The 23778-nt window shown below is 40.0% G+C and overlaps 1 protein-coding gene across 2 annotated transcripts in view; it reads left to right on the top strand.

Annotated features, from left to right (window-relative positions):
- The window catches only part of REEP3 (receptor accessory protein 3), a 96173-nt gene that overhangs the window by 24161 nt on the left and 48234 nt on the right, over positions 1-23778 (top strand). For both annotated transcript variants that reach the window (XM_075841130.1, XM_075841131.1), the window contains exon 2: positions 14445-14517. In XM_075841130.1, the coding sequence (XP_075697245.1) occupies positions 14445-14517 (73 nt within the window). The remainder of the gene's footprint in view (positions 1-14444; positions 14518-23778) is intronic.

Here is a 23778-nt window from a genome sequence, read left to right as displayed (position 1 = left end):
ATTGAAATCAGTGGGCTGTCTGTGTAATGCATGGACTTGCTTAGTCCTCCAGTTAGAGAGAGAGAGAGAGACGACTCACGATGAAATCATAGAGGTTCTGAATGAGGGACTCTTTTAACTGCCCTAGTAGGAAACTTGGCATTGGGTTTTCGAAACCAGATAAACCCTTTAAGAATCGGTATCTTCATAACATTTTTCCACCTTTTGCTATTCGGTACCTTCTTCAAACAGTGATGACCTGCCCTCAGTGGTTTTATCAATGTTAAGGCCTCATTCACACGGCAGGGTTTCCCGGCCGGGTGCCGGCCGTTCATAAATCGGCCGGCACCCGGCTGCATTAGGAATAATAGACCCCTAATGGGGCTATTCACACGACCGATTTTTTTCAAAAAATAGGACATGCCCTATCTTCGCCCGGGTACCCGGCCGCCCGGCTCCCATAGAAGTATATGGGGCCGGGTAATACACGGCCATCACCGGGATGTGTCCCGAGTGATGGCCGGGTTTTCCGGAGCCTGCACTCTATCTCCTCCTACTCACAGCGCAGAGTGCATGTGATGAGGAGGAGTTGATGCCATTCTGACGAATGGCATCGCTGTACACGGTGTGGCAGGGCCGGGGTGTACAGCAGGTGGAAGGGAGCGCTGCGCTGGCTCCCTTCCCCTGCTTGAAAAGCACCCTGGCCCGGCGACACCTTCGATGGCGCCGCTAGCAGCTGCAGCTGCTGCTGCTGCGGCTGCTACTACTGCAGCGACGCCACTATAGCAGAGCAGGGAGGTATCTCCCCGCTCTGCTATGTGCTAGTCGCACTTTAGCTCCTTGAAGGAGCGGAATCCCCGTGTTTTCTGGGATTCCGCTCCTGGACAGAGCGCTTGATGTCTCTGTCCATATCTGGGCAGTGACATCAGGGGAAACTCCTGAAGCGGAATCCCCGAACACATGGGGATTCCCCTTCAGGAGTTGCCGCTGATGTCACTGTCCGGATCTGCCCGGCCGGGCAAGGATGCAAAACTTAATGCAAACCGGCCGGGCAAAATGGCCGATTTTACCGGCCGACACTCGGGCTCGGGAACGACCCGGTCGTGTGAATCCCGCCTAACTCATTTTTACTTGATCTTGTATTCTTTACGGATTTAATTTTTGTTTTAATTTTATTTTTTTACTGAAAGTGTAGGTTTACTCAACACTAAGAGAGTAATTGTTAATCCATTTATTCTCTGCCTGGATGCAGTGGTCCGGTATGGAATCCTCCACTATTATTTATTGCATATCGAGTGGCTATGCCATAAGATTGGAAAACTCCTTTAAGGGGCCTTCTACACCTGCCAATTATCGGTAAAACAAGCGTTCACAGAACGCTCGTTCCCGATAATTGGCCAGTGTAAACAGGGCAGCGATCAGCCCCTGAACGAGCAAAAGCTTGTTTATCGGCTGATTGCATCGTTTTAAATGCGGAAACTATTATCGTTGTCGGCCACGCATCTCCCTGGAAGACGTGCTACCGACATGACAGAAATGTATGGGGACGAGCGATCAGAGTAACGAGCGCTCGTCTCCATACTAGCCCCTTGTGAAACGAGCGCCGATCAACAAACTGTCTCGTTGATCGGCGCTTGTTTACGCGGCCCTCATCGGGCCGTGTAAAAGTACCTTCATACTGGGGGTAGTTTTACAGATAATTACATCCAATAATACGTACTGACAAGGTGCTCATTTATGATCACAAAAGAATTGGTATTGTAGTTTATAATCATAAATCCTTTTCCAAGATTATCATATTATACAAATGTTGTATTCTATTTTATATGGGGAGAAATGTTGCAGTATTGCTACAAATGTATCTGTGCATGCAATAATGACATACTGAATGTTAATCAGATCAAGGGAAGTTTGTGTCTGTTTGAGACGTTGCTTCTTTTGTCTTTGTTTTTATTGGTAATTGGGCTTGTTGCCATGGTGTGATTCTGCGATCTCATCAGAATGCCAGCAGGTTTGCACTGGCAGGGTATCGCCATGCGCTGCCCACGAGTGTCTTTTCAAGTCTGCAGTATGCCAGTATTAACTCATGAATAAAATCAAATAATGTTTTGTTCAATTCACGAGCACTTTTTTTTTTTTTGTATCTCAACACATTTAGTTAATGGGTAGAAAATAGAGGTTTGTGCTGACATTTCTCTATAAACTGTCCCCCCTGAATATCAGACCTGGATATTGTAAAGTCTTTTTTAGCCTTGGCTCAACTTCTGAAAGATTGGATTGGCAGTGTGCAGAGCACGTGCTGCTTCCTTGGACTCCGTGCTATCAAGGATAATGCTTCTCTTTCTGCTGACTCCACACTACCACCTTACTTCTATGCTGTGAGCTCCCTAGATGACAAAGAATTTTGCAGATTTCAGATTTCAATACAATGATGTTTAAATATTCCAATTTGTATTTTCTTATGATTTATCTAGGGAAGGAACCAGATCTTATAAAACTGTAAAACCGAATTAATGACTATAAATCTGTTCTCTGAGCACCCACTGGCTGGTTCACAAGGCAGCGATACGACCTCAACACTCGGGCCCTATGTGATTCTACTACATCCCCATAGAACCATCTGGTAATCGAGGTTCTGTTCCGTAGAACCAGGGGGGTTGTTAGCAAGAGTTTTCTCTTCCGCCTTTTGCTTTCCTTGTGTCCACCACTTGTGATGCGGCCAGGCGGGCATTTTTTTTCCAGAAGGGCAGCATGTTGTCCACTAATACCGTAATACCAAGAGAAATGATCTATATAGTATGAACAGACTATAGAGAGAGATCCTATGTGGAAGCGAACCGCAAACCAGAGACGTCGCTGTAATTCCTGGGTTGACACCATATAAATGTCTGGATGATGCATCTAGCATGCAGGCCGCCAGTTGGACAGTTGTGCTGTATAATAGGCCTCAGGCCCGTCCTCGGGGGCCAGATTCCTGCCAGTTTTAGGATTTTGGTAATTAGGAAGCAATCGGTTGATGAACGGTTGTCCAGATTACTAAACGGTTAGTTACTGCAATCCACCAATGATTTATGGGCCATGAGGAGAGTTCAAGACCAAACCTGTGGCGTGTACAGGAATCCAGGCAAATCGTTTGCAGGGCTTGTGAATTTCATATTGGAATGCCACTTGAAAATTTTCAGCAAATAATGGTAGGGGAAAAAATATGTGATAGAAGGTTCATTTACGGACACCCTTTCCGTATATGCATGTGATTTACCGATGAATATAAATGACTACAGATTTGTATTTATGGACCGTGTTTACGGATGGATGAAAAATACGGTCGTGTGCATGGGGCCTAAGCGTGGATTCTTCCCTTCTTTATACATGTACCAACAGTAGGGACAATAGGACCACAGTGCTTGAGGATTTTATCACATAGTAGATCAGAAGTTTAGAGATCTACATTTCAAACACATTTTAAATGACTTAAAACCCTTTTAAAATGGTCTGAGTATAGTACATAGTCCTGCAATTCCTGACCTATCAATAGTCGATATTATTATATGAGAAGCAGAATTAACGTGATATGAAACATAGTGTATCAATTCTGGGTCCGATGCCAGTATGTAGCCTATAGATACTATAACCACACATTTATATAATGTTTTATTGTGTTATTCTTTATTATACTAAACTTGAGTAAAGTGTGCCTCTTATTTCATAAAGTTTGATTTGTCCTAATCGTGTGAAAATAAATTGGTTATGGTTTCTAAATCCGGTATGGCTTCTTGCCTGCTCTGCTGCTCAACCCTTGGATATTTCTGGATTATGGAACATATATATATATTTTTTTCCTCCTTGTAGACTCGGAACTCTGCGTTCTCGTTTTTGACTAAACTCTCATGTTCCAGATCTGTGTAAGCCTGCCAGGAATTTTTTTGATGGCTCTATGTAGAAGTTCCTAAAATGAAGAGCTAGAAGTCTGTCTGTAAGTTGAGAGTCCAAATAAATAAAGTTGGCTTGGATATTTGTCAGCGCCATATTTACCATTTGATGTCTGCTGTCAGCTTTGTGGAATATTTGGCAAGAAGGTGATGATGATTTCCAGCTGTTCAGTCTCTATCTGTCCCAGATATTCTGCTTGTCTGGAAATATCTTTCTTGAGAATTGCAAACGTTTGAAACAAGGGAGTGAAGAAGACAAATTGACCAATAATTGTATTGATTGCGCGACTTTATGAGAAGGTAGCGGCGCTGCAGAAGATGGATTGGTGTTTTAAAAATAAATTGCTCGGTGAAAATGTATCCTCTTAATTCTCAAGTAAGGCATTTCTTTCTTAATGGGCTTCAGAACTAGGTTTCTTGTTGAGATTATGGTATAGTAATTGGAAACGTCACTCTACCTTTTGAAGCTCCTAAATTGGGTTATTTCAACTGTGTGGTAAATGGGCAAAAATATAAGTTTATTACGTGCCCATTGTAATATATCCTCTGCTCTCAACCAATCATTACGCATCTTGGTACTGCTTACTATTAATATTTCACAGGAAATCTAGTGTTAATTGCATGACCCGCATCTTGTACGTAATTATTGTGGCTCGCCAACACACTCTATTGTTGACCTTGGCCGATGGCAGATGTTGGGGTGAAAAGCAGGATTTGGCATCTTGGATTTAAAGGGGATGTACAGATTTAAAAAAAAACATGACTGATTTAAAAAATAAAAATAAAAAAACAGCTCCACACTTGTCCATAGGTTCTGTGTGTCACACACTTGTTAGGTTAACGGCTATCCAATGTGTATGGCCACCTTTAGGGCTCATGCACACGGCCATAATAAGGCCTTAATGGAGGTACCTGGGGTGTCAATGGTGCCTCTGATTTCTGGGGATCATTCGAATGATGTTGATGACTGTTCTGCAAACCCAAATATGGATCTTCGTCACCCTCTAAATATCGTAAAATGGATACACAAAGTAACGTATATATTTCTGGTTTTGATATTTGTGCCTCCAATAGATGTTGTATAGCTGATAACGATTGTGGTAAAATGCCAGCCTTTTATGTGCTGTCTGGTATTCCGAGCACACTGACTAAGCTATGAAGATAAATGACAAGCAGTGTAATGACTACCGGTGAGGTATCTGTGCTTGTGATGCTCTATGCATGCATAATGGCTTGTAATATGCCGTGTTTAGCATATTTCTCTTTACCATATTAATAATTCTTGCACGTGCAGATTTCCTGTACAATTAATACTGTACACGTTTCTGGTCTATCCTAGAAAGCAGAGCTCTGTGGGACTTTGTCTGATAATTAAAAGGACTTGTTCATTTTTTAAATTCTTTGGGGTTAGAAGGCTTAAAAAAACTCTTACTATCTATAAATGTAACTACTTTATCCATTTTGCTGACAATCATCCATAACCTGAGCGATGATGTCCTGCTGAAGTATCCTGCAGTGTGAACTGTTGCCTTCTCATCGATTACTTATGTCTAGGTCTGTTGGCTCGTAAACCGCAAGATTTTCTGTCTACTGTGCACAGTCTCTTAAATATTTGGTTAATCTCCCTTTTAAAAGTGGGGGGTGCACGGCAGTCCTGTTAATGCAGTTTATGATCGCTTGGCAAATGATACTTTTGAACCTGTAAAAGAGGGGGGGGGACTATGTAGAAAATGGCTGAAATTATAAAACGATTAATGCAAAATTTTTGTTAAACCACCTGAATGAAACCTAAAAATCGATACTTCAATTGCATCTTCATTGCTTGGTATCAGATCCATTGTGGTGATGTGTAGAGGCTAAATGAGGAAAATTGTGTCACTGTCCATAAACTTCTGGACCTATCTGTATGTGTGTATGTATAGGTGTGTGTGTGTGTGTGTATGTATGTATGTATGTGTATATATATATATATATATATATATATATATATATATATATATATGTGTGTGTGGATAGCCAACTTTACATAGAATCATTTTATAAAGATTTAGTGACCGCTATAATTTACGGTCCATATTGTGGCCACAATACCTGGACCCTGCACTTTTCTACTGAACTGGAATTAAATCACCATGGGATCCGGAATAGTCGCCAATAGTTTTGTGGGAGGTCTCGGTATTGCAAGCGTAATATGAACACTGTAAAATATGCCCATGTTACGGCCACCTGAAAGCTGTCTTATAGCAAATCTGCTGTGACTGAAAGGGCGCTGTGTATGCATGCATACAAAGCAACTTGTCAATCACCAGCCTAAGGGGGAAGGGAGAGCTCCCCTCATGAATATGGCGGTCTCATAACTATTAGTCCATTGTCCTCTTTTAGCGCTCCTGTTACCCAAATGGCACAGAAATGTTTTGGCTACTAAGAGTGCGGACCTGTAGCTGAAATATACTGCCTAACATAGGGCAGCTGTTATGTTGACAGATCCGCTTTAATAACCTCTCCTAACAAATAGCTGGAACTTTAATGAAAACTCCATCTTTTCTGTAATTATTTTCCCCTCACCCTTCAGCTCCCAATGTCCGTACACTTGGTGCTTGAAGTGCTGACACGGAAGGTTTACCATGTAATTTTTGCACAATATATTTTTTTAGAAGGTTTTTCTTTTGTTTAGTTGCTAATGATTTTGGAATACTTTGTTTTTTTCTTGGAATTTTTTTTTCTCTCCTATTTTTCTTCTATTTCCCATCCCCCCCATGTAGATGAAACCTTGAAAACCGAAAGCCTGGAGTCTGGCCAACTGCAAGCTCTGCGCCGCTTCCTAAGGCCGTGAATTACAATCTGTTGTTGCTCTGCTGTTCCTCGGGTTGCCAAAGCAACAGCAGAAAAATGAATTAAAGGCTGGGTGGACCTCCTCCTCTAAACCACTGGAGAGGAAAAGAAAATAACATTGCAAGAGCATAAAAGCAAACGTGATATCAGTGTGGCGAGCCTAAATGAGGAAGTTGGGTGTATTTACAAACTGTGCATACGTTTTGATGGGGATAATTATGTGTTTTTTGAATTTTGTTTTGAAATTGAATTTGTTTGGACTGATTCCCAATCTGAAACAATAGCTTTTGTCTTGCCACATAATGTTTAGTGCTTTGGCTCACCATGGTCTGTTGCTGAACGTCGTTATTTTCATGCGGACCTGGAAATGAAGGGGTAGGAAGAGCAACCTGACAATTGGCAATCTAGAGAGTTCAAGCTGAATTTTTTAATGGGCTTAAAAGATAAAAATGAATCATTTTTTAATTTCTTCTAGATATTTAAATAATCGTGATTTGTCAGTGATGATCGTAAGCTCTTGTGGTCAAGGTGAAGGTCCGTTATGTCATCAATATTTAATGTCGTTATATCCAGTACTACAGTCTAGAATTTTCTACCGAGTAAATAGTACAGCTGGCACATTTGTGTTTCCTGGCTGAACACAATACATTATGCACGGCCTAGAGCGACATTTTTTTTTCTTCTTTTTGTGCAGAGTTTTTGTGAATTAGTGACCACTTGTCTTTTATAATCGGCTGTTCCAATGCATCTAAAATGAAGCAGCTTTGCAAATTGTCTAAATTTAAAAATGTCCTAATGTTTTGTGTTTAGAGATCCTATGCAGACGTATGTTTGTTCATGGTAACAGACTACGAAGAATCCCTGTGTAGTCTGATCATGCAGGAATATTGCCATCTATCTGTCCCCTATTTCTTGCTAACCTAGAAAATGTATGTTCGTAAGAACTAGGGGACCGATGGAAAGCAGGATAAGACTACACAGTGATTGGTGTAGTCTGTTACCATAGATACACATAGTTCTGCAAAATAGCTGTAGACAAAACTAATGGAAATTTTAAATTGACTAATTTCAAAGTTGGTTTATTTTTCATTTTAGATACATTGGAACAATTAAAAAATGGTTGTTAAGATCTACTGCGATTATATGTAACAAATAATAAAAAATAATTCTGCAGGTAAGTATAGCCGATCAGAGAAACGGTCCACTATCTAATATTGTAACATTTGTTTGACAACACTGGAAATGGAAATTTATTCGATGATTGTTGCTAAAAATCATAAAGATTTCTTTGATTCACATTTTCATTTCTTGGTCAGTGAGGAATAATGTCTTGCGGTCGCTACGATCACATTTCTATTCAAAATGTCCGGATACTTGTAAGGGTGTATTCACACGGTGCAGTTTTGTCGCGCTTTCTACAGCGCGGCTTAAAGAGGACCAGTCACCTCCTGACATGTATGTTTTCGTAAATTATTGTATTTCCCCCATGACATAACCATTCTGAATCATCTTTTCTTATAATTCTATGTTGTCGTTCCTCTGTTATTCCTTCTAGAAACTTATGACTAAAATGACAACTGGGTGTTACCGGTGAGGGGTGTGTCTCTACATAGTCCCACAGTGTCCAATCAGTGCTGACCGAGTGAGACTGTGTAGAGACACACCCCTTTAATGAGGGAAATGGTATCACCCAGTTGTCAATTTATTTATGCATTTCTAAAAGAAGTAACAGGAACAACACGACACAGAGGTCTAAGAAAATATGTTTCAGAATTGTTATATTATGGGGAATATAAGTATTTACTAAAATAGACATGTCCGGAGAGGTGACAGGTTCTCTTTAAAACTGCACTGCAAAGGTGTATGTATTTTTACTGCATTTGCTGCGTTTTTGCAGTTGTAAAATTTGGAAAATCATGGTAAAACCGCACCGTGTAAATACACCCTAAATAGGTCTTAAACCTGAAGTATATTATCTCAATTTGCTGTGCATGTAAAGGTGGTTTTATCATACATTTTAGTCTCGGGAGAAGCTGACTGTAATGTTTTTGAATGAGATTATTGACTGGAAGTCCAGAAAAATGTCTGCTCCCTTGATTTAATATTACTTTATCTCACATTAACAAGCATATGTGAATATTGGCATATTTTTTAATCTGCACTTTTATAACTTTACAACTTTACATTTATATCCCATGTTCCCATAATACCCACCCCCACTTTTCCCCATGCTATAGTACAGTGCTGACCTGCTTTTCAGTGTCATTTTTGGCAATGGGACTTTAACTGTATATGTGATCCATTGAGCTTTATTGTGAAATTAAGGGAATAGTGTAGCACCCTTATTTTCCTGCATATCCCAAACTAATCGACTGCTGTAACCACTAATAACGTGGTATCCGATGGTAAGGGGACAAATGCCTTTCAACTTTGACCTTTTTTGTCTTATCTGCACTATTTATAATGTATTTGGACTTACTTTTTCTGTCTTGTGGCATCGTACCCTATATATGTATATATTATCAGAGTTACCTGTCACGGGTCTCAATAAACTAAACCTTTTTACTACAAAATACATACATTTTTATTGTAAAAGGTTGGTGGTGACGCATCTGGTCTCTTGTCAGCCTGGAGACGGACTTTGGTCTGCTGGAGAGTCTCTGCTGCTCGTCTGTCTCGCTGAGACTGCAGTCGTGCCCCAGTCTTCTGCAGAGATTCAGCAGCTCGCTGTTTGCTGTGACGTTTCTTGTCAGCCTGGAGACGGGCTCGGGTCTGTTGAGAGGTTTCAGCAGCTCGGGCAGCAGCCAGGCGATTTGCTACAGGAGTCTTTCGTTCAAGTGCAGTGTTCCTTTCTGGGGGCATGACTGGTCTGAAATGGGTTACGTTTATGAGAATGCTGAAATCCAGTATAGCTGCAGTGTAGTATGGGTAGTCCATTAACAGCGAGTAACGAAAGATGGCTGAAGTGTTATGGAAACCCGGTGTAAAACAAAAATGACTGGGTTGTTATGGGAACCTGGTGTAAAACTGTGTATGTGAGTGAGGCTAAGTATGAAGAACTTGCGAGCTTCTATTGGCTAATACGGGTCATCTGATGTGTTATGGAGGAAGGTCCTTGATATGGAAGCCAGTTGTGCCATATTTTTTTGTGAATACGTTGATAATGGTAGGCCCTACAGAGCTGAAACCTTCAAAAGCGCCTGATTTACTTATGTGCCAAATTTGGTCCAAGTTGATCCAGTAGTTTGACCGTGCATAAAGAACAGACAGCCGAAATAATTTTTTTTATAATAAAGAGATTATATATATATTTAGTTATTTATTTTTTATTGCATTGTCACAGTGCAAAACCCAAAGAGAAACTCCAACTCCTGCCTATGCAGCGAGGAGCATTGAGCCCCTAGTTCTCTGCATTTTACCAGGATGATTAACTGCATGGAGTCTGTATGTTTGACACTAGGGGGAATTGCCCCTAGTGTATGTCAATCGCATAGGGGATAACTCTATTGGGAACAGAGATGATTTAAAATGCTTCTTCTTTGTACAGCTCTGCCGAACATATATGGATGATAGATGGATAAAGAATTGCAGAACTGTTAGAATTCTTTAAAAAAAAACTAAACTGACCGTTTTTTTAGTGTAGATATGCTGGGCCTTCCTGAATACTTGGGTAATTCCGACACTCGTTATGTGACACTTGTGGTTTTGCTGGCGTGCGCAGTTTTGTAGAAAGAAGGGGACCTAAAATGAAAGCCTTGTGATAAACAAGTTGTGATTTAATTGCGTTGTAATGTTGATGTTTATAGGATGTTTTAGAATAATGCTTTAAATACAAACAACGGCGCTGGCTGATGGGATTTTTGTTGCCTGCAGCATTAATATTCTCTAAATGTGATTTGCAATAAAAAGTGCAGACAAAATGTACAGTATATAAAATACAGGAGCAGACTGGTCTGTATTAATGGAGATGTGACTGGTGAGTTGAAACTATCGACTACTAAAATCTCTACTACTGGTTTATTCAACTAATCTTACGGTGTTCAATTCATGGGATTTTACAAATCTTTTGGTACCGTAAATAAAGTATTGGGATTATGAAGATCTATTCGGTGTATTGGATGGCTGCCTTTGGCCATGCTAAGGTGCATCAGCTGGTTGGATTGGAGAGGGTTTTATGGGTCTTAACAACCTCCATGTCACCACAAATCCAAGGACTTCCCACCTTGGTGATTTAACGCATAGGCCACAAGTCTCTTAATCTGCCTCCCCACGGTGTGACTCTTTGACCAATCCATGTCAAATTTCTAGGGGGTAATGCATTACATGATACATTTCTTACATTCTACTTTTGAGCGTTCAAAATTAATTATTGAGAGGTTTGTAAGGCGTTGTTCACATCTGCTTTTAAGGCTACGTTAGGGGCCTCCGTCACAGATACAGTCAAAAATGCCAAACAAAAAAGTGTGCGTGTGTGGTGCCTAGCCGTTGTCATCAGATATATGTTGATACTGAATATCTCGTTTTTGTTTTTCTCTTTCAATATCGTCCCATTTACCCCATCTTTCCTTTTTCTCCTAATGAGAGATTCAGAATACATTCAGCCAACCCCCCGCCATTATTACTTGTATTATTAAACGGACAGTAGGACTGGCATCAGAATAGAAGTTGTTTGTGTTGCGGGTTATTTGCATATAGAACTGTCATAATCATACGTAAGGCCCTGTTAATTTATAAAAGTGACACTCCAAGAACGAATTCCCGGCACATTTCTTTAAGAACACACTGTCAAGGTTTTTTAAGGTTAGGCTGCAGTGGAAGAATGCTATATTAATTGCTGTGTGCAGCCGGGATACTGAAAGCAGGGCATTTTACTGGCAGACGTGGCCAAGCAAGACTAGCCATAAATCTCTCAGTGCGAAACGTAATAAATTAGATTCAGCTGAAAGCCGCTTCCAGATTATATTAAAAGAAAAAGTTTCTTTGTTCCATTTGGTGTATAAAATCCGATGCTCTTATTGTCTGCAAGCAATATTTTTTTTTCTAGAACATTTGCTTCTTTCGTATACAGGGTGTAATGTGGGGAAATATGGTGTAGGCAGTGAAAAAAAAAAAAGAACATTTTATGATTTCAGATTAGAACCATTTCCTTCCTTCCTGGTCTGGCAGGTTTCTTAGTGACTCAATGTGGTTGCATTCCTGTTTTCCCCAGGTTTCTAGACGGGTGAATTATGATCAGTGGACCGTGTGGAAATAGAAAATGTGTTTTGATATGTTTTATAGGATTTCCCTCAGTTTTTGTTGCTAAAGTATGGGCCCCTACTTTTGTAAAATGTTATGCACTAATTCGGTTCTGAGAGTGAAATCTCAGAGGCCCAGATACCAGGAGAACAAACTCCATAGACCTCCTGTATTAAAAAATGTCTCAGAAGAGAAATGCCCATGTTGCAAATATTAACCAATCCGAATACAGGTTTTTATTTTTGAGAGCAGTATGGAAAATTAAAGTTTGATTTTCAACAATTTCTCTCTAAAAGTGGATGGTTTACAAAGAAACAATGTCGATAAGCTGATTTTAGCGCAGGACTTGTATGACAAAGTATGAGCGCATAATTGATGGAGATTTATCAAAGCTGGTTCAATGCAAAATTGGAGTAGTTGCCCATAGCAACCAATCAGCTTTTCATTGTTAAGTGTTTAGAATGAACAGTCGGCACTCTGCATTTGTTGTGGTGTACTTGCCCCATTACTGCAATGAAGAAAAGATGGCATTCACAAAAATATGCTTAAAGAGGCTCTGTCACCAGATTAAAAATGCCCTATCTCCTACATCATTTTATCGGCGCTGGAATGTAGTTAACAGCAGTGTTTTTTATTTTGAGAAACAATCTTTTTTTCAGCAAGTTATGACCTTTTATTACATTTATGCAAATTTGTTTCTTAATGCCCAAGTGGGCGTATTACAAAGAAGTGTATGACGCTGACCAATCAGCATCATGCGCTTCTCTCCATTACACCGAAGCTTGTTTCACTGAATAGCGTGATCTCGTGTGACGTCACTTCCGGCCAGAGTTCCTTCGTCTCTAGGGAGTTCTATATGCTTACCTGCACTGTGTGATGCTGCCTCCTCCGCTGCTGCTGCAGATCCGACGACTGTAACTTCTCATACACCTGGAGACGATCTATGTTCAGTCTTCAGACGCAGGGATGAAGGACCTGTGGGCGGAAGTGACGTCACAGCGTGGTCTCGCGAGATCACGCTGTTCAGTGAAACAAGCTTGGGTGTAATGAAGAGAAGTGTATGATGTTGATTGGTCAGCGTCATACACTTCTTTGTAATACGCCCACTTGGTTAAAAGTTAAAAAACGCCCACTTGGGCATTAAGAAACGAATTTGCATAAATGTAATAAAGGTCATAACTTGCTGAAAAAAGATTGTTTCTCAAAATAAAAAACACTGCTGTTAACTACATTCCAGCGCCGATAAATTATGTAGGAGATAGGGCATTTTTAATCTGGTGACAGGGCCTCTTTAAAGGGGTATCCAGGGAATCCAGAAAATTATCACTTTTCCTATGGATAGGTAATCATTTTGATCGCTGTGGGCCTCACTGCTGTAACTTCCACCAATTTGCGAGAACAGGGGTTCCTAACCCCCACAGTGAGGAGGAGCTTGAATGGAGCAGCCGTCGAGCATTGTCCCCGCAGCTCCTTTTAATGTCTATGAGAATGACAGAAACAGCTGAGCACTGTACTCGACTGTTCCCATTATACCCATAGACTTGTAATGGGCGGCAGTGTGCATGCTCGACCACCGCTCCATTCAAAGTACTCCTCACTGCGGTCAAGCACTGAGGAAGAACAGGGGTTCGGGAAACCCGTTCTAATGATCTGTGGGGTTCCCAGTAGTGGGGGCCCCCATCGTTTAGAAAATCCTGTGGATAGCTAATAATTTTTTAATCTGGCACATCTTCTTTAATTTTCTATGGATTTATTTTTTTTAAAGTCAATCCATAGAAGATTAGGCATATTTTATTGAGGTCTTTTCTTCATTTCATTGATAAAAGGGCCTCTGAAAACTGAGAACTGGAATCCGTTTGGTTGTTCATCAGAGACTATTTTTTTCAAAGAGAAGCAGCTGCAGCGATCAGGTGATTGTAGCGGGTCTAACTCTCGGGACCCTGACAAACCGCTGATCAGGCAAGAGGAAGCAGCAGCCAGCCAGGCATTTCCCCTGCAGCTCTACTGAATTATGTGGTTGCCTTTCAAATGTATGGCTCTCTGTTCTGGCTTATGGGGGTGTCCCGAATCGGGAACCCCCTCTGATGTCCACATGCCCTAATACAGCATATGGACAGGGGTTGTTTTCTTGACACAACCCTTAGCCCACTCTTGTTGCTAACGTATTATGGAAAATCAAATCCACAGGAATATAAAAATCTTTATGTTTGTCATTAGATCCCATCGCCGCATTATAGATAGGCCATTATTTACGATGGTCTATAGTGTGCCTATAAGTACAGTCTATATAACCTATTCAGTTGCAATTAATTCATGGGGAACATCACTTTTTGCATATTCACATCTTTCAAATGCAAATATTCCTTGTTCCACTAGAATATGAACATGTCAGAAATCACAATTGACATATATTCATATATTCCTATCACTGGTCTAAAAGTAACCTCTGTTTTCCTTCCTCTGCAGACTGGTGTTTGGTATGCTGTATCCAGCTTACAATTCGTACAAGGCTGTGAGGACGAAGAATGTGAAAGAATATGTAAGTAGCACATTAAAAAATTCAGAGATTCTAAGGATTTTTACGCTCCAGGTACATTCCATACCTGTACTGTGCAGGTTTTTGGTGTTTATGCCGTTGTGCAGATAGTCTGCAGTTTTATTATTTTACGGAACCTGTTCTCTTACCAATCTGCTAGTTTGTTGGTTTCGTTATTTTGTTTGCATCTTTCAGACACATTGGACTGGCTCTATAAGAGAAAAAAAAAATAGTAGAGCTGTTCAATGGGAATAGGAAACATGGTAACATTTTATAACTCCTGTTCTGAAATACAAAATTCTACAAATTCCAGTAGTGTGATTTATTATTACTTTTTACTTTTGTAAAGGAGTTCACTTTCTTGAATGCATAAGCAATAAGACTAGGGCTACATGGCGACATGAATTAAGCAGCTGTTAAACACTGTCGCCAGTGACGCTCTTTCAGATATGGAACAACTGACATGTCGCGCATGCGATTTGTCCACAACTTTTTGGTTCTGTGTAGCTTGTGCCTAAAGCTGGCCATAGACATTAGATGTGTCTAGGCAGATCTTAGAGACTTTGACGGATCTACCAGCAATCCAATGTCTTTGAGAACCACAATTCCTGGTGGAGGTAACTAGGATCTGACCGGTTGTCCATGTCCTATGCTTGGTTTCCTGGGCTAAGTAGTGCCAGAGATGCTCTGCAGCTGCTATTCTCCATCTCACTAGAAATCGCATACCTTTATACTGGCAAGGATAGTTCTTGGTTGACATCTATCTTTTATAATTCTGGCCATCTCTATAGGACTATTACCTGTATATTGTAAATGCTTTGTAGAGATGGACAGAGGTGGTTTCTGCTGGACCATAAGGCCATGTTCACATGGTCAGGACTTGCAGAAGAAAATTCAGCTGTGGATTTTCAGTAAAATCCTCAGCTGAAGCCCAGAATTTCTGCCGCAGATTTGCCACTGCTAATTTCAGATTTGCATAGGAATTGGCACCATGTGGTTTTATTATCTGCGGCTTTTCAGCGGATGTTTTCTGTCGTTTGTGCATTGGGTAGAATAAAAAAGCCATTCACATGGCGTTGATGGTGGAATTGCTGTGGATTCTGTCTGTATTTAGGCGCAGAACTCCAAACCAAATACCCCAATGCTTGAACTTGGCCTACATTGTCTTCCAACTCCTTTAATAATCTCTAGTCACACTTGAAGACATTCCTTCATTTCGCCCTTCTTCGCCACCTAGATTAAATTTCAAATGTGAAAAACAAGCAGTCGGTACAGAGGCAGCTGTGTGTGAGGCCATGTTGAAAGCTAAACTTTGCCAACTTCATGGCTGCAGTCATTTAGTGAATTGAAATGAGCAGCTTGTATTACATGCGTCCTGTTATTAGCGGTCTTCTTTATTCTGTTCATTTTCAAACCTGTGGCATGTTAGATGGATCTGTCTGCTGAATATGCTTCCATATGTAAGAACCGCATAATACAGCTATTAGTCCGTACTCCTAGTAGACAAAACGGCCCCCTTTTTTTTTGGCCATTTGGCCAGTCGGTGCGCTGAAAAATACAGGGTAAATATAGTTAGGAGTCCGGTGTATTCTTGATGGGAATGCTCTCGTCGCCTTTCCTTACCTTTCCCCAGTGATTGACAGTCCTCTGTGTATACATGCCTACAGTCACTGCAAAGATGGGCCGGGGGGTATCCCTTTCATCCTTATTACAGATGACTCATATCTTTGAATCCACTCTATTCTTCTAGCACTCCTATTAGCCAAACTCTAGTGTGTGTGTACAATGTCTTTTTAATGGAATAAATTAGTATTCTTGGTATGTTTCCACCTTGACCCCTATCTTACGTGTGTGAATTTTAGTTCCGATACCTTCCAGTAGTGTTAAATACGATAATGTACATTTTCAGACACTCTGGATGCGTGAAGGGTTAATGCTTGAATATTTTAACATGGAGACTTCCTGACTTATGATCATTCTAAATAAATGAGCATACGGAATTCCCAAGGATAAAGAAGCCAGATGGTCTTGCTCTCACATGTGAATCTTGTGGCAGCAGTAACACGCATGCAAGAATAAAAGTTCTTGCCAATAATAATTGTGCAAAACTCCCTTTCGGGCCTCAGAGTCATAATTTTGAGATCAGAATTGCTTCCCGTATCCTGACGTCTCAGTTTTTTGGCAGAACATTTGTTGGGTCTAAAGGAAAACTGCTGTAGGATTCACAAGACTTCACAAACATGAGGTTGGCGTGTTTCGTTGTTTATCACAATTGTAGAAGGAAATGTTTGTGATGCTTGTGGCTTTTGTGGTGTTTATTTTGTTGTACCAATTCACTGTGTTATGTCTTATTTTTGTGTTTGGACAATAGAATTGACTTTGTTTGTATATACGTTGCTTTGTTGGGTTCACACAGAGTTTTTTGCCGAGTTTTTTTATGCGGAAACCGCGCCGCAAAACTCGTCAAATACGGCCCAAAAATGGCTGCCATTGATTTCAATGGGAGGCGCAGGCGTCTTTCTACCGCGAGACTGTTTTACCGCTCGCGGGAAAAAGAAGGGACATGCCCTATCTTCGGGCATTTACACCTCTGACCTCCCATTGACATCAATGGGAGGCAGAGAAAGCGTATTTTGCGGAGTTTTATTCCCGCTGCGCTCAATGGCCGTGGGCAAAAAACGCAGCGAAAATCGGCGTGCAGGGAGAGGAAAATCTGGCTCAAACTTCCAAACGGAATTTTGAGGCAGAATTTCCGCCTGCAAAAAAACTGTGTGAACCCAGCCTAAAGTTGTTTTTATAGTGTAAGATGAAACCATTTTTGCGCCTCCCTTTATTGCATTTCCAGAGGAGGAGCGATATTTGGGTAGATTATTGAAACTGGATCTCCTAAAGATTCAGGAGGACATAGGAACCATCAAGGCTTATATTCCTGTGTTTTATTCAGTTGTGTAATTTGAAAGGTGAAAAACGGAATTAAAACTTTGCTCTTGGGGTGGGTGGGAAGGGGGTTGGTAAAGGATGGAGAATAAGCAAAGGGATTTTCTCTTTAGATGAAAATGTGTAGATTGATATTTATTTTGTACCTGATATTTTAACAAAATATAAAACTGTTTTGTACTTTAAAAAAAAAAAAAAATTTACAATTCACACTGAGCATTTTTGCGAGTATTTTTTTTTTAAGTATGTTTTTCTATGTGGAAACACAGCATCCAGATTTTAGCTGTGAAATGAGTTAATGATTTTTTTTCCCGTTCACTCTTTTTCTTTAGCATGCCCAAAAAATCTAGCAAAAAGAAAAAGTCAAACAACTTTTTTGGCTGTCTTTTTTTTTTTTATTTTTATGCCCAGCCCTAATTATATGCGAACGAATCATGAATATTTTACTTAAGACTAAATCCCACAGTGCTCTGCAGCCAGAACATAAAAAATGAATTTCCCACATCTGTCAATCAGAAAACAGGAATAGGTTAACCAGTGCAGAGATCTGTTTGTTCTAATTTTAAGTTGTATGTCTGTTTCCCATGCTGCCCGCTTTTCCACGTGTCCAATGAAAGATGCATTTGCTTGCTGTCTAGCTGTGCAGATAAATATGAGCACGCCTTGGCAGACTGCCAGATGGAAACTTGAAATCTCAAACCCTAATTTGCTTAATTCGTACGGTGGTAAAAACAAAGAACTTTCTTTCGTACCTTTTTAGACCTGACTGCAAGGAAGATGAATCCTAATGTTATAGCTTCAAGTAGCCGTTAGCCATTGAAATACGAGCTTATATATCTAATAAAACTGGCCAAAACTTCTTTCATTTCCCCATTCGCTTACATATATTATTTGATGTATTGCTGAGGGCTATCAGCTGTCTTGTTACCGGCTACTTTTTTTTCAGGAGTGGGTTAAAACTATACTTAAAGTAGCTGTACGCGTTCGATTTAAGGCGGCCATACACACAGATTTCTGCAGGGTCAGCCAACAGTCTAATGTGTATGGGGGCAGCACGAAAGTCCCCCAGTGTTTGTTGTCAGGGGGCAAATAAGGATCCGCCATATTGGATTTCAGCATGCTCGATTTTCTTTGTTCCCATGGAAGATCACCACATTTATGTAGACATATGTAATTGCATTTTATTTATTTAATCTATTTTGTATACTGAAAAAGCTTATGATTATTATTTAAAACATACACTAAAAAGACTATGTATCCTAGAGCAGAGAGCTTTCACTGAAAGTAGGTAATTGTCCTATCTCTGTAGACTTAATATCATGTGATGGGTCCCATACAGGTTCTTCAAGAACAATATTATGTTGTATTTCATTTTTTTATATAAATCTTTAATGTCAAGTGTAATGTACAGTTTGCAACATTTTTTTATTGTTTCAATGCATCTAAAATAACTTAAAAACAATTAATAAACTTTGCATTTAGTCTTGATTGAACATCTCCTATCATTTTGTGTTTTTATCTCCTGTCCAGACCTATGTGTCTCCATGGTTACAGACTACGAAGAAACCCTGGGTAGTCTGATCCTGTACACATACTCTTTCATCTGACCCCCTACTTATTATGCATTCAGTGGGTAAACAAGAAATAGAGGACAAATGGAAGGGAGTGACACACGACTGCAGGATTCGTTTGTAGTCTGTAACCATGGAGATACATAGGTCTGCATAGGAGCTATAGACCCAAAATGGTTTTCAATCAAGACTATTTTTGCAAAGTTGATTTTTGTTTATTGCTTCGATGCCTCATGAAACGGTTGCAAAGGTGGACATGGCTTTTAACAAAAGAAGATTAATTGGAGCCTTTACAGACTGAATGTCGTCCACATGTCGAGTAGGTCCGATACGTTTCAGAAAACATGCAACCAGTCTTATTTTTACATGGGTTTAGCTAAATAAAATGCAATTTTATTTCTCCTTGCTTTGACACTACCGTTTAAAGAATCAGTTTGATCGTTGGTGGAAAATGGAGAAGTGTACATGTTGAGCAGAATAGATGTTTGGTTAAATAATTCATAGAACCTGCATCTTGAAATGCTTCCAGAGGACAGAGGAAGCCACAAGGGCTCACATTCCTGAAGACAAATAACTTGAGAACACACAATGGGGACATTTAAAGTACATACAGAAAGCTGAGCAGAAAGACTTCATTTACATATAAATAGTTTCAGAATCCAGGTCAGGAATCTGTGACAGTCGGTCTGATTGATGAGGTCTCCAGCTGTCCATATGATAAGTTTATATGTGCAGCTGTGACTCAATTACCACCATGCAATCATTGCGCTAATCTCTGTAATGTGAGGGTCTCGCTAAATACTTTATATAGAATCTTTCTCTGCTGTGTACAAATAGATATTTAACATAAAAAAAGATCAAATTTTTTTCATGAGGTGTACTCGTCTATAAAAACAGTTTTTCCTATTTTCTGCAAAATTTGATTATTTTTTTATATCACTAAGGCCTTCTGCACACTTCTGTTGGCCGTCATACGGCCACTAATGACTGATCCGTGAAACACGGACAGCACATAGATGGCTTCCGTGTGCAGTCCGTTGTTTCAACAGACCAAATGAAAAAAATGGCCGAGACAGTTCAGTCAAAAACAGACCGGATTGGGACCTGTCCTATTTTTGTCGAAGCGGCCACGCGGTTCCGTTAAAACAACGGTAGTGTGCATGGCCCCATAGAAATGAATGTGTCAGTGTGCTGTCAGTTAAAAAAACGTATAGCACCCTGAAGAAAATAACTGAAGTGGGCATGAGGCCTAAGAGAACAATTGAATGGAGCTTGAATTTACTTGAAAGGATCTGAGCTGCAATACCCCACACAGACCACGGGCAAGAGTGGTGCGGTTTCTGGAAGAAAGTAGTCATGTTTTTCTAATCTTATGCAACCCATTTAATTGATATTTGCGGTGTTTTAATGATGCGTATGTGCGCTCTTATATATATATATTTTGTTATGGGAAATCGCTTTGTTCTGCCTCGTGTTTGGTTTGGTTGACCAAATCATCAGGATTTCTCTACCTGGCTTATGACCGCTAATGTAAAGAAGATACAGTAGGCCTCGTATATCAAAACTGTCAAAAATAAAACCGGCCTTGTTGTCCATAGCGCTGGAAAAATCAAAGCTGAACTTTGATTGGTTGCTGTGGGTAACCAGGCACGGCAGGATCTTGATTTACCCTCTATTTTACATTTAAGCCCTGGTCACACTGAATATGTAGTCCAATCCATAAGCAGTATGATATAGATCAGGTTTGCTGACTAGATTCATATATCGTTTTGTGGGAAAAGAATAAAAAAAACATGGAGCTTATTTTAATTCCTTGCTCACTCTGGGCTTAGGAGTCCAGTGGGCGGTCCTACTTAGTGATTGACAGGTGTATATAACCCATAGAAAGCAATGAAAGTGTAGAGGAGTACCGTACCGTGTTGGTGGAATATCCGAACCGTGAATACCTTAATGGAGCTGCAGGACACAATAAAACAGTACTTGATCTTTTAATGAATGAATGTTCTTAGTAAATAATGTTATACGGTTACAGGTAACTTCATTACTGCCTTGTCTAAGGAGTAGCTAATATTTCAGGGGAAATCGCTCCGTTTATTCAAGATATGCCTTTTTTCTAATTACAATACATGGATTTTGTAGACTATTGTAGGAAATGGGCAAATGAAAAGTCTGTCAGAACATCTCTCCATGGAGACTGGATATATTTTTCTTCTGTTTTGAATGATAAAATTAAATTTTGCTAGGATACAGCAACTAGGCTGAAGCGTCGGTTACTGCGTTACCATGGAAACTAGTGTAAATGACGTTTGATGGTAAGGTGAAAATGAATCTTCCCGCTAGTGTTAACTTCTAGCCTTGAAATAATCAATCACTTTTAAAGTAACACAAACAGGAAAAGTTATTTCTTTTTTTATTATTATTATTATATATTATTTTTTTTACTATTTTTTTTGTGTGTTTTTTTTTTTGTTTTTTACCAGCCTGCTAAGCAATGAACACACTCTACTATTTACTGAATGGAAGCAATTGAAGACAAGACAGTTTTTAGATCTTTTTTTCCTTTGCACATTCCGTTTGGTATTTGATTACAATAGAAATGAACATCATTTTGCGATATTGTATGTAACATTGAGTCTTTGGTATAGTTAAACTGGACTTGCAGATGTCAAAGCTACAAGTAATTAGATCATGGAGTCTCTGTGTGCGCTGACCTCTCTGTGGCTGTTGCTATGTACGGGATACTTTGGTTACCGTTGCTAGGGACTTGGAACCTTTGGGAGAATTAATGCAGCATATGTAGCTTGTGAACAAGAACTAAAAGAGCGTAATATAGAAGTATGGGAAAAGCACTGCACATACATCAACACAATTCTATCATAGCATTGAATGAGGAAACGTCTCAAAAGGTCAAGGCTCTAGTGGACTTATGAGGGTGTTGTGAATGTCAATAAATCTGAGTATTTTTAGACAAAGATGTTTCTTTATAAATGTAACATATAAGGATAAAATGTTTCAAGCAATAAAAAATCCTAAATAATAATTACAAAATTGTATCTATAATAAAATGTAACCTTCATATAGCCCCAAATGACTATCCTAAGTTAGCCATGCTAAAGATCTGACCAGAAAACACAACCATTAAAAATTACCATTATGTTGCTTAAACCATTGGTTATGACAAATAACGGTATGTTCACACAAGGCGGATACGCTGCGTAAAAGAACACAACGTATCAGCCATGTGTGCTACAGGTAATTTTGTCCGAAGTTGTGATTTTTGCTATTTCTTGCAGGATTTACCTCCCCATTGAATTTAATGGGGAAATCCCGCCACAAATAAGCCACATTTATGCAAATACAATTGACATTCAGATCAATATCTGAATATTTTTTCTGCTCCGCGTTTTGTTCAAATCTCATCCACTTTGCTGCTACTGTATTATGCTGCGGACTCTCTGCAACATTATTTACGCTAGTAGAATTTACGCTACATGTGAACTTACCTTAAGGCCCCATGCACACGACTGTAAAAAAGACCTCCGTTTTTGCGGACCGTAATTGTGGTCCGCAAAAATTTACCCATTTACTTTCATTGAACGCGGACACCTTTCCGTAGCGCTACGGATGGGTGTCCGTGCTATAGAAATGTTCCGAAAATTATGGAACATGTCCGTTCTTTTGCATTTTTGCGGGCCGTGCTCCAATACTTTGTATGGGAGCACTGGCCGAAAATGCGGGTGGCAGTCGGCGTCCGGCCGTGTCTGCAATCACGGGCTGTGATTGTAGGCACGGTCGTGTGCATGGGGCCTTAGACTCTGTTTAAAGGGGTCACACGGGCTCCGAGGTTTTTTTTTTCCAATGGCTGCAAATTAGATAAATTAAAAATAGAAGCGGTACTTGCCTATCTTTTTCCCCCTAGAGATCCCTCGCTAATGCTTTGGCGGCACTGCCGGTAATGGTTTTGATGCATTGCTACATGCATGAAACATGCTACATGCATCAAAGTGTGGCCATTGCCAGAAATACGATTTGTTAGCACTGAGCCATTGGCAGAAATACGATTTGTCAGCACTGAGCCATTGGCAGAAATACGATTTGTCAGCACTGAGCCATTGCCAGAAATACGATTTGTCAGCACTAAGCCACCGGAACGTCACGGGAGCGGGAATTATAGGTAAGTACTGCTTTTCTTGTTCATTTATCTCAATTGCAGCCATTGGAACAAAAAAATGTAGGACCCGGATAACCCCTTTAAATGCATCACGCTTTAAAATTATTCTTGTTGCCGGTAAACACAGCAATTGTAGCTTTGTCTTCACTTTTGCCCATGAAAAACACACATCATTTTTTTTTGTATCAGGGTAAAGTATCTTTGCGTTTATGCCCTTTTTCTGATATTCCCCAGCAAAAACATTTGGCGGATCTGGCACGTCTTTGCATTATATGGACAGCTATTAGTTTGAATGGCTGGCATGTAATGCTTCATTTTAATGGGTGACTGGTGGTAATCCTCTTCCCCTGGTGATAATAGCCGATCGTCGGGGGTGAGAGAAGCCCCTCTTCTTTTTCAATAGAAGTTGTCTTCATGAAACAACCCATTTTAAAAGTACCTATTTTGTAGCTTGGGCAGTCTCATTCTGTATCTCTTAGGAGATCTGGTATGTACATGTGTCGATGCCATATTTCCAAGTGATCATTGAAGTGGTGATCAAGGGAACAATTACCATTTGGTTTTTATGCAGTACATTCATATATT

The sequence above is a fragment of the Rhinoderma darwinii genome, chromosome 11 (assembly GCF_050947455.1).
Source record: "Rhinoderma darwinii isolate aRhiDar2 chromosome 11, aRhiDar2.hap1, whole genome shotgun sequence".
Taxonomy (NCBI): Eukaryota; Metazoa; Chordata; class Amphibia; order Anura; family Rhinodermatidae; genus Rhinoderma; species Rhinoderma darwinii.
The sequence above is the reverse complement of the archived record's forward strand: the minus strand, read 5'-3'. Positions and strand labels throughout refer to the sequence as shown.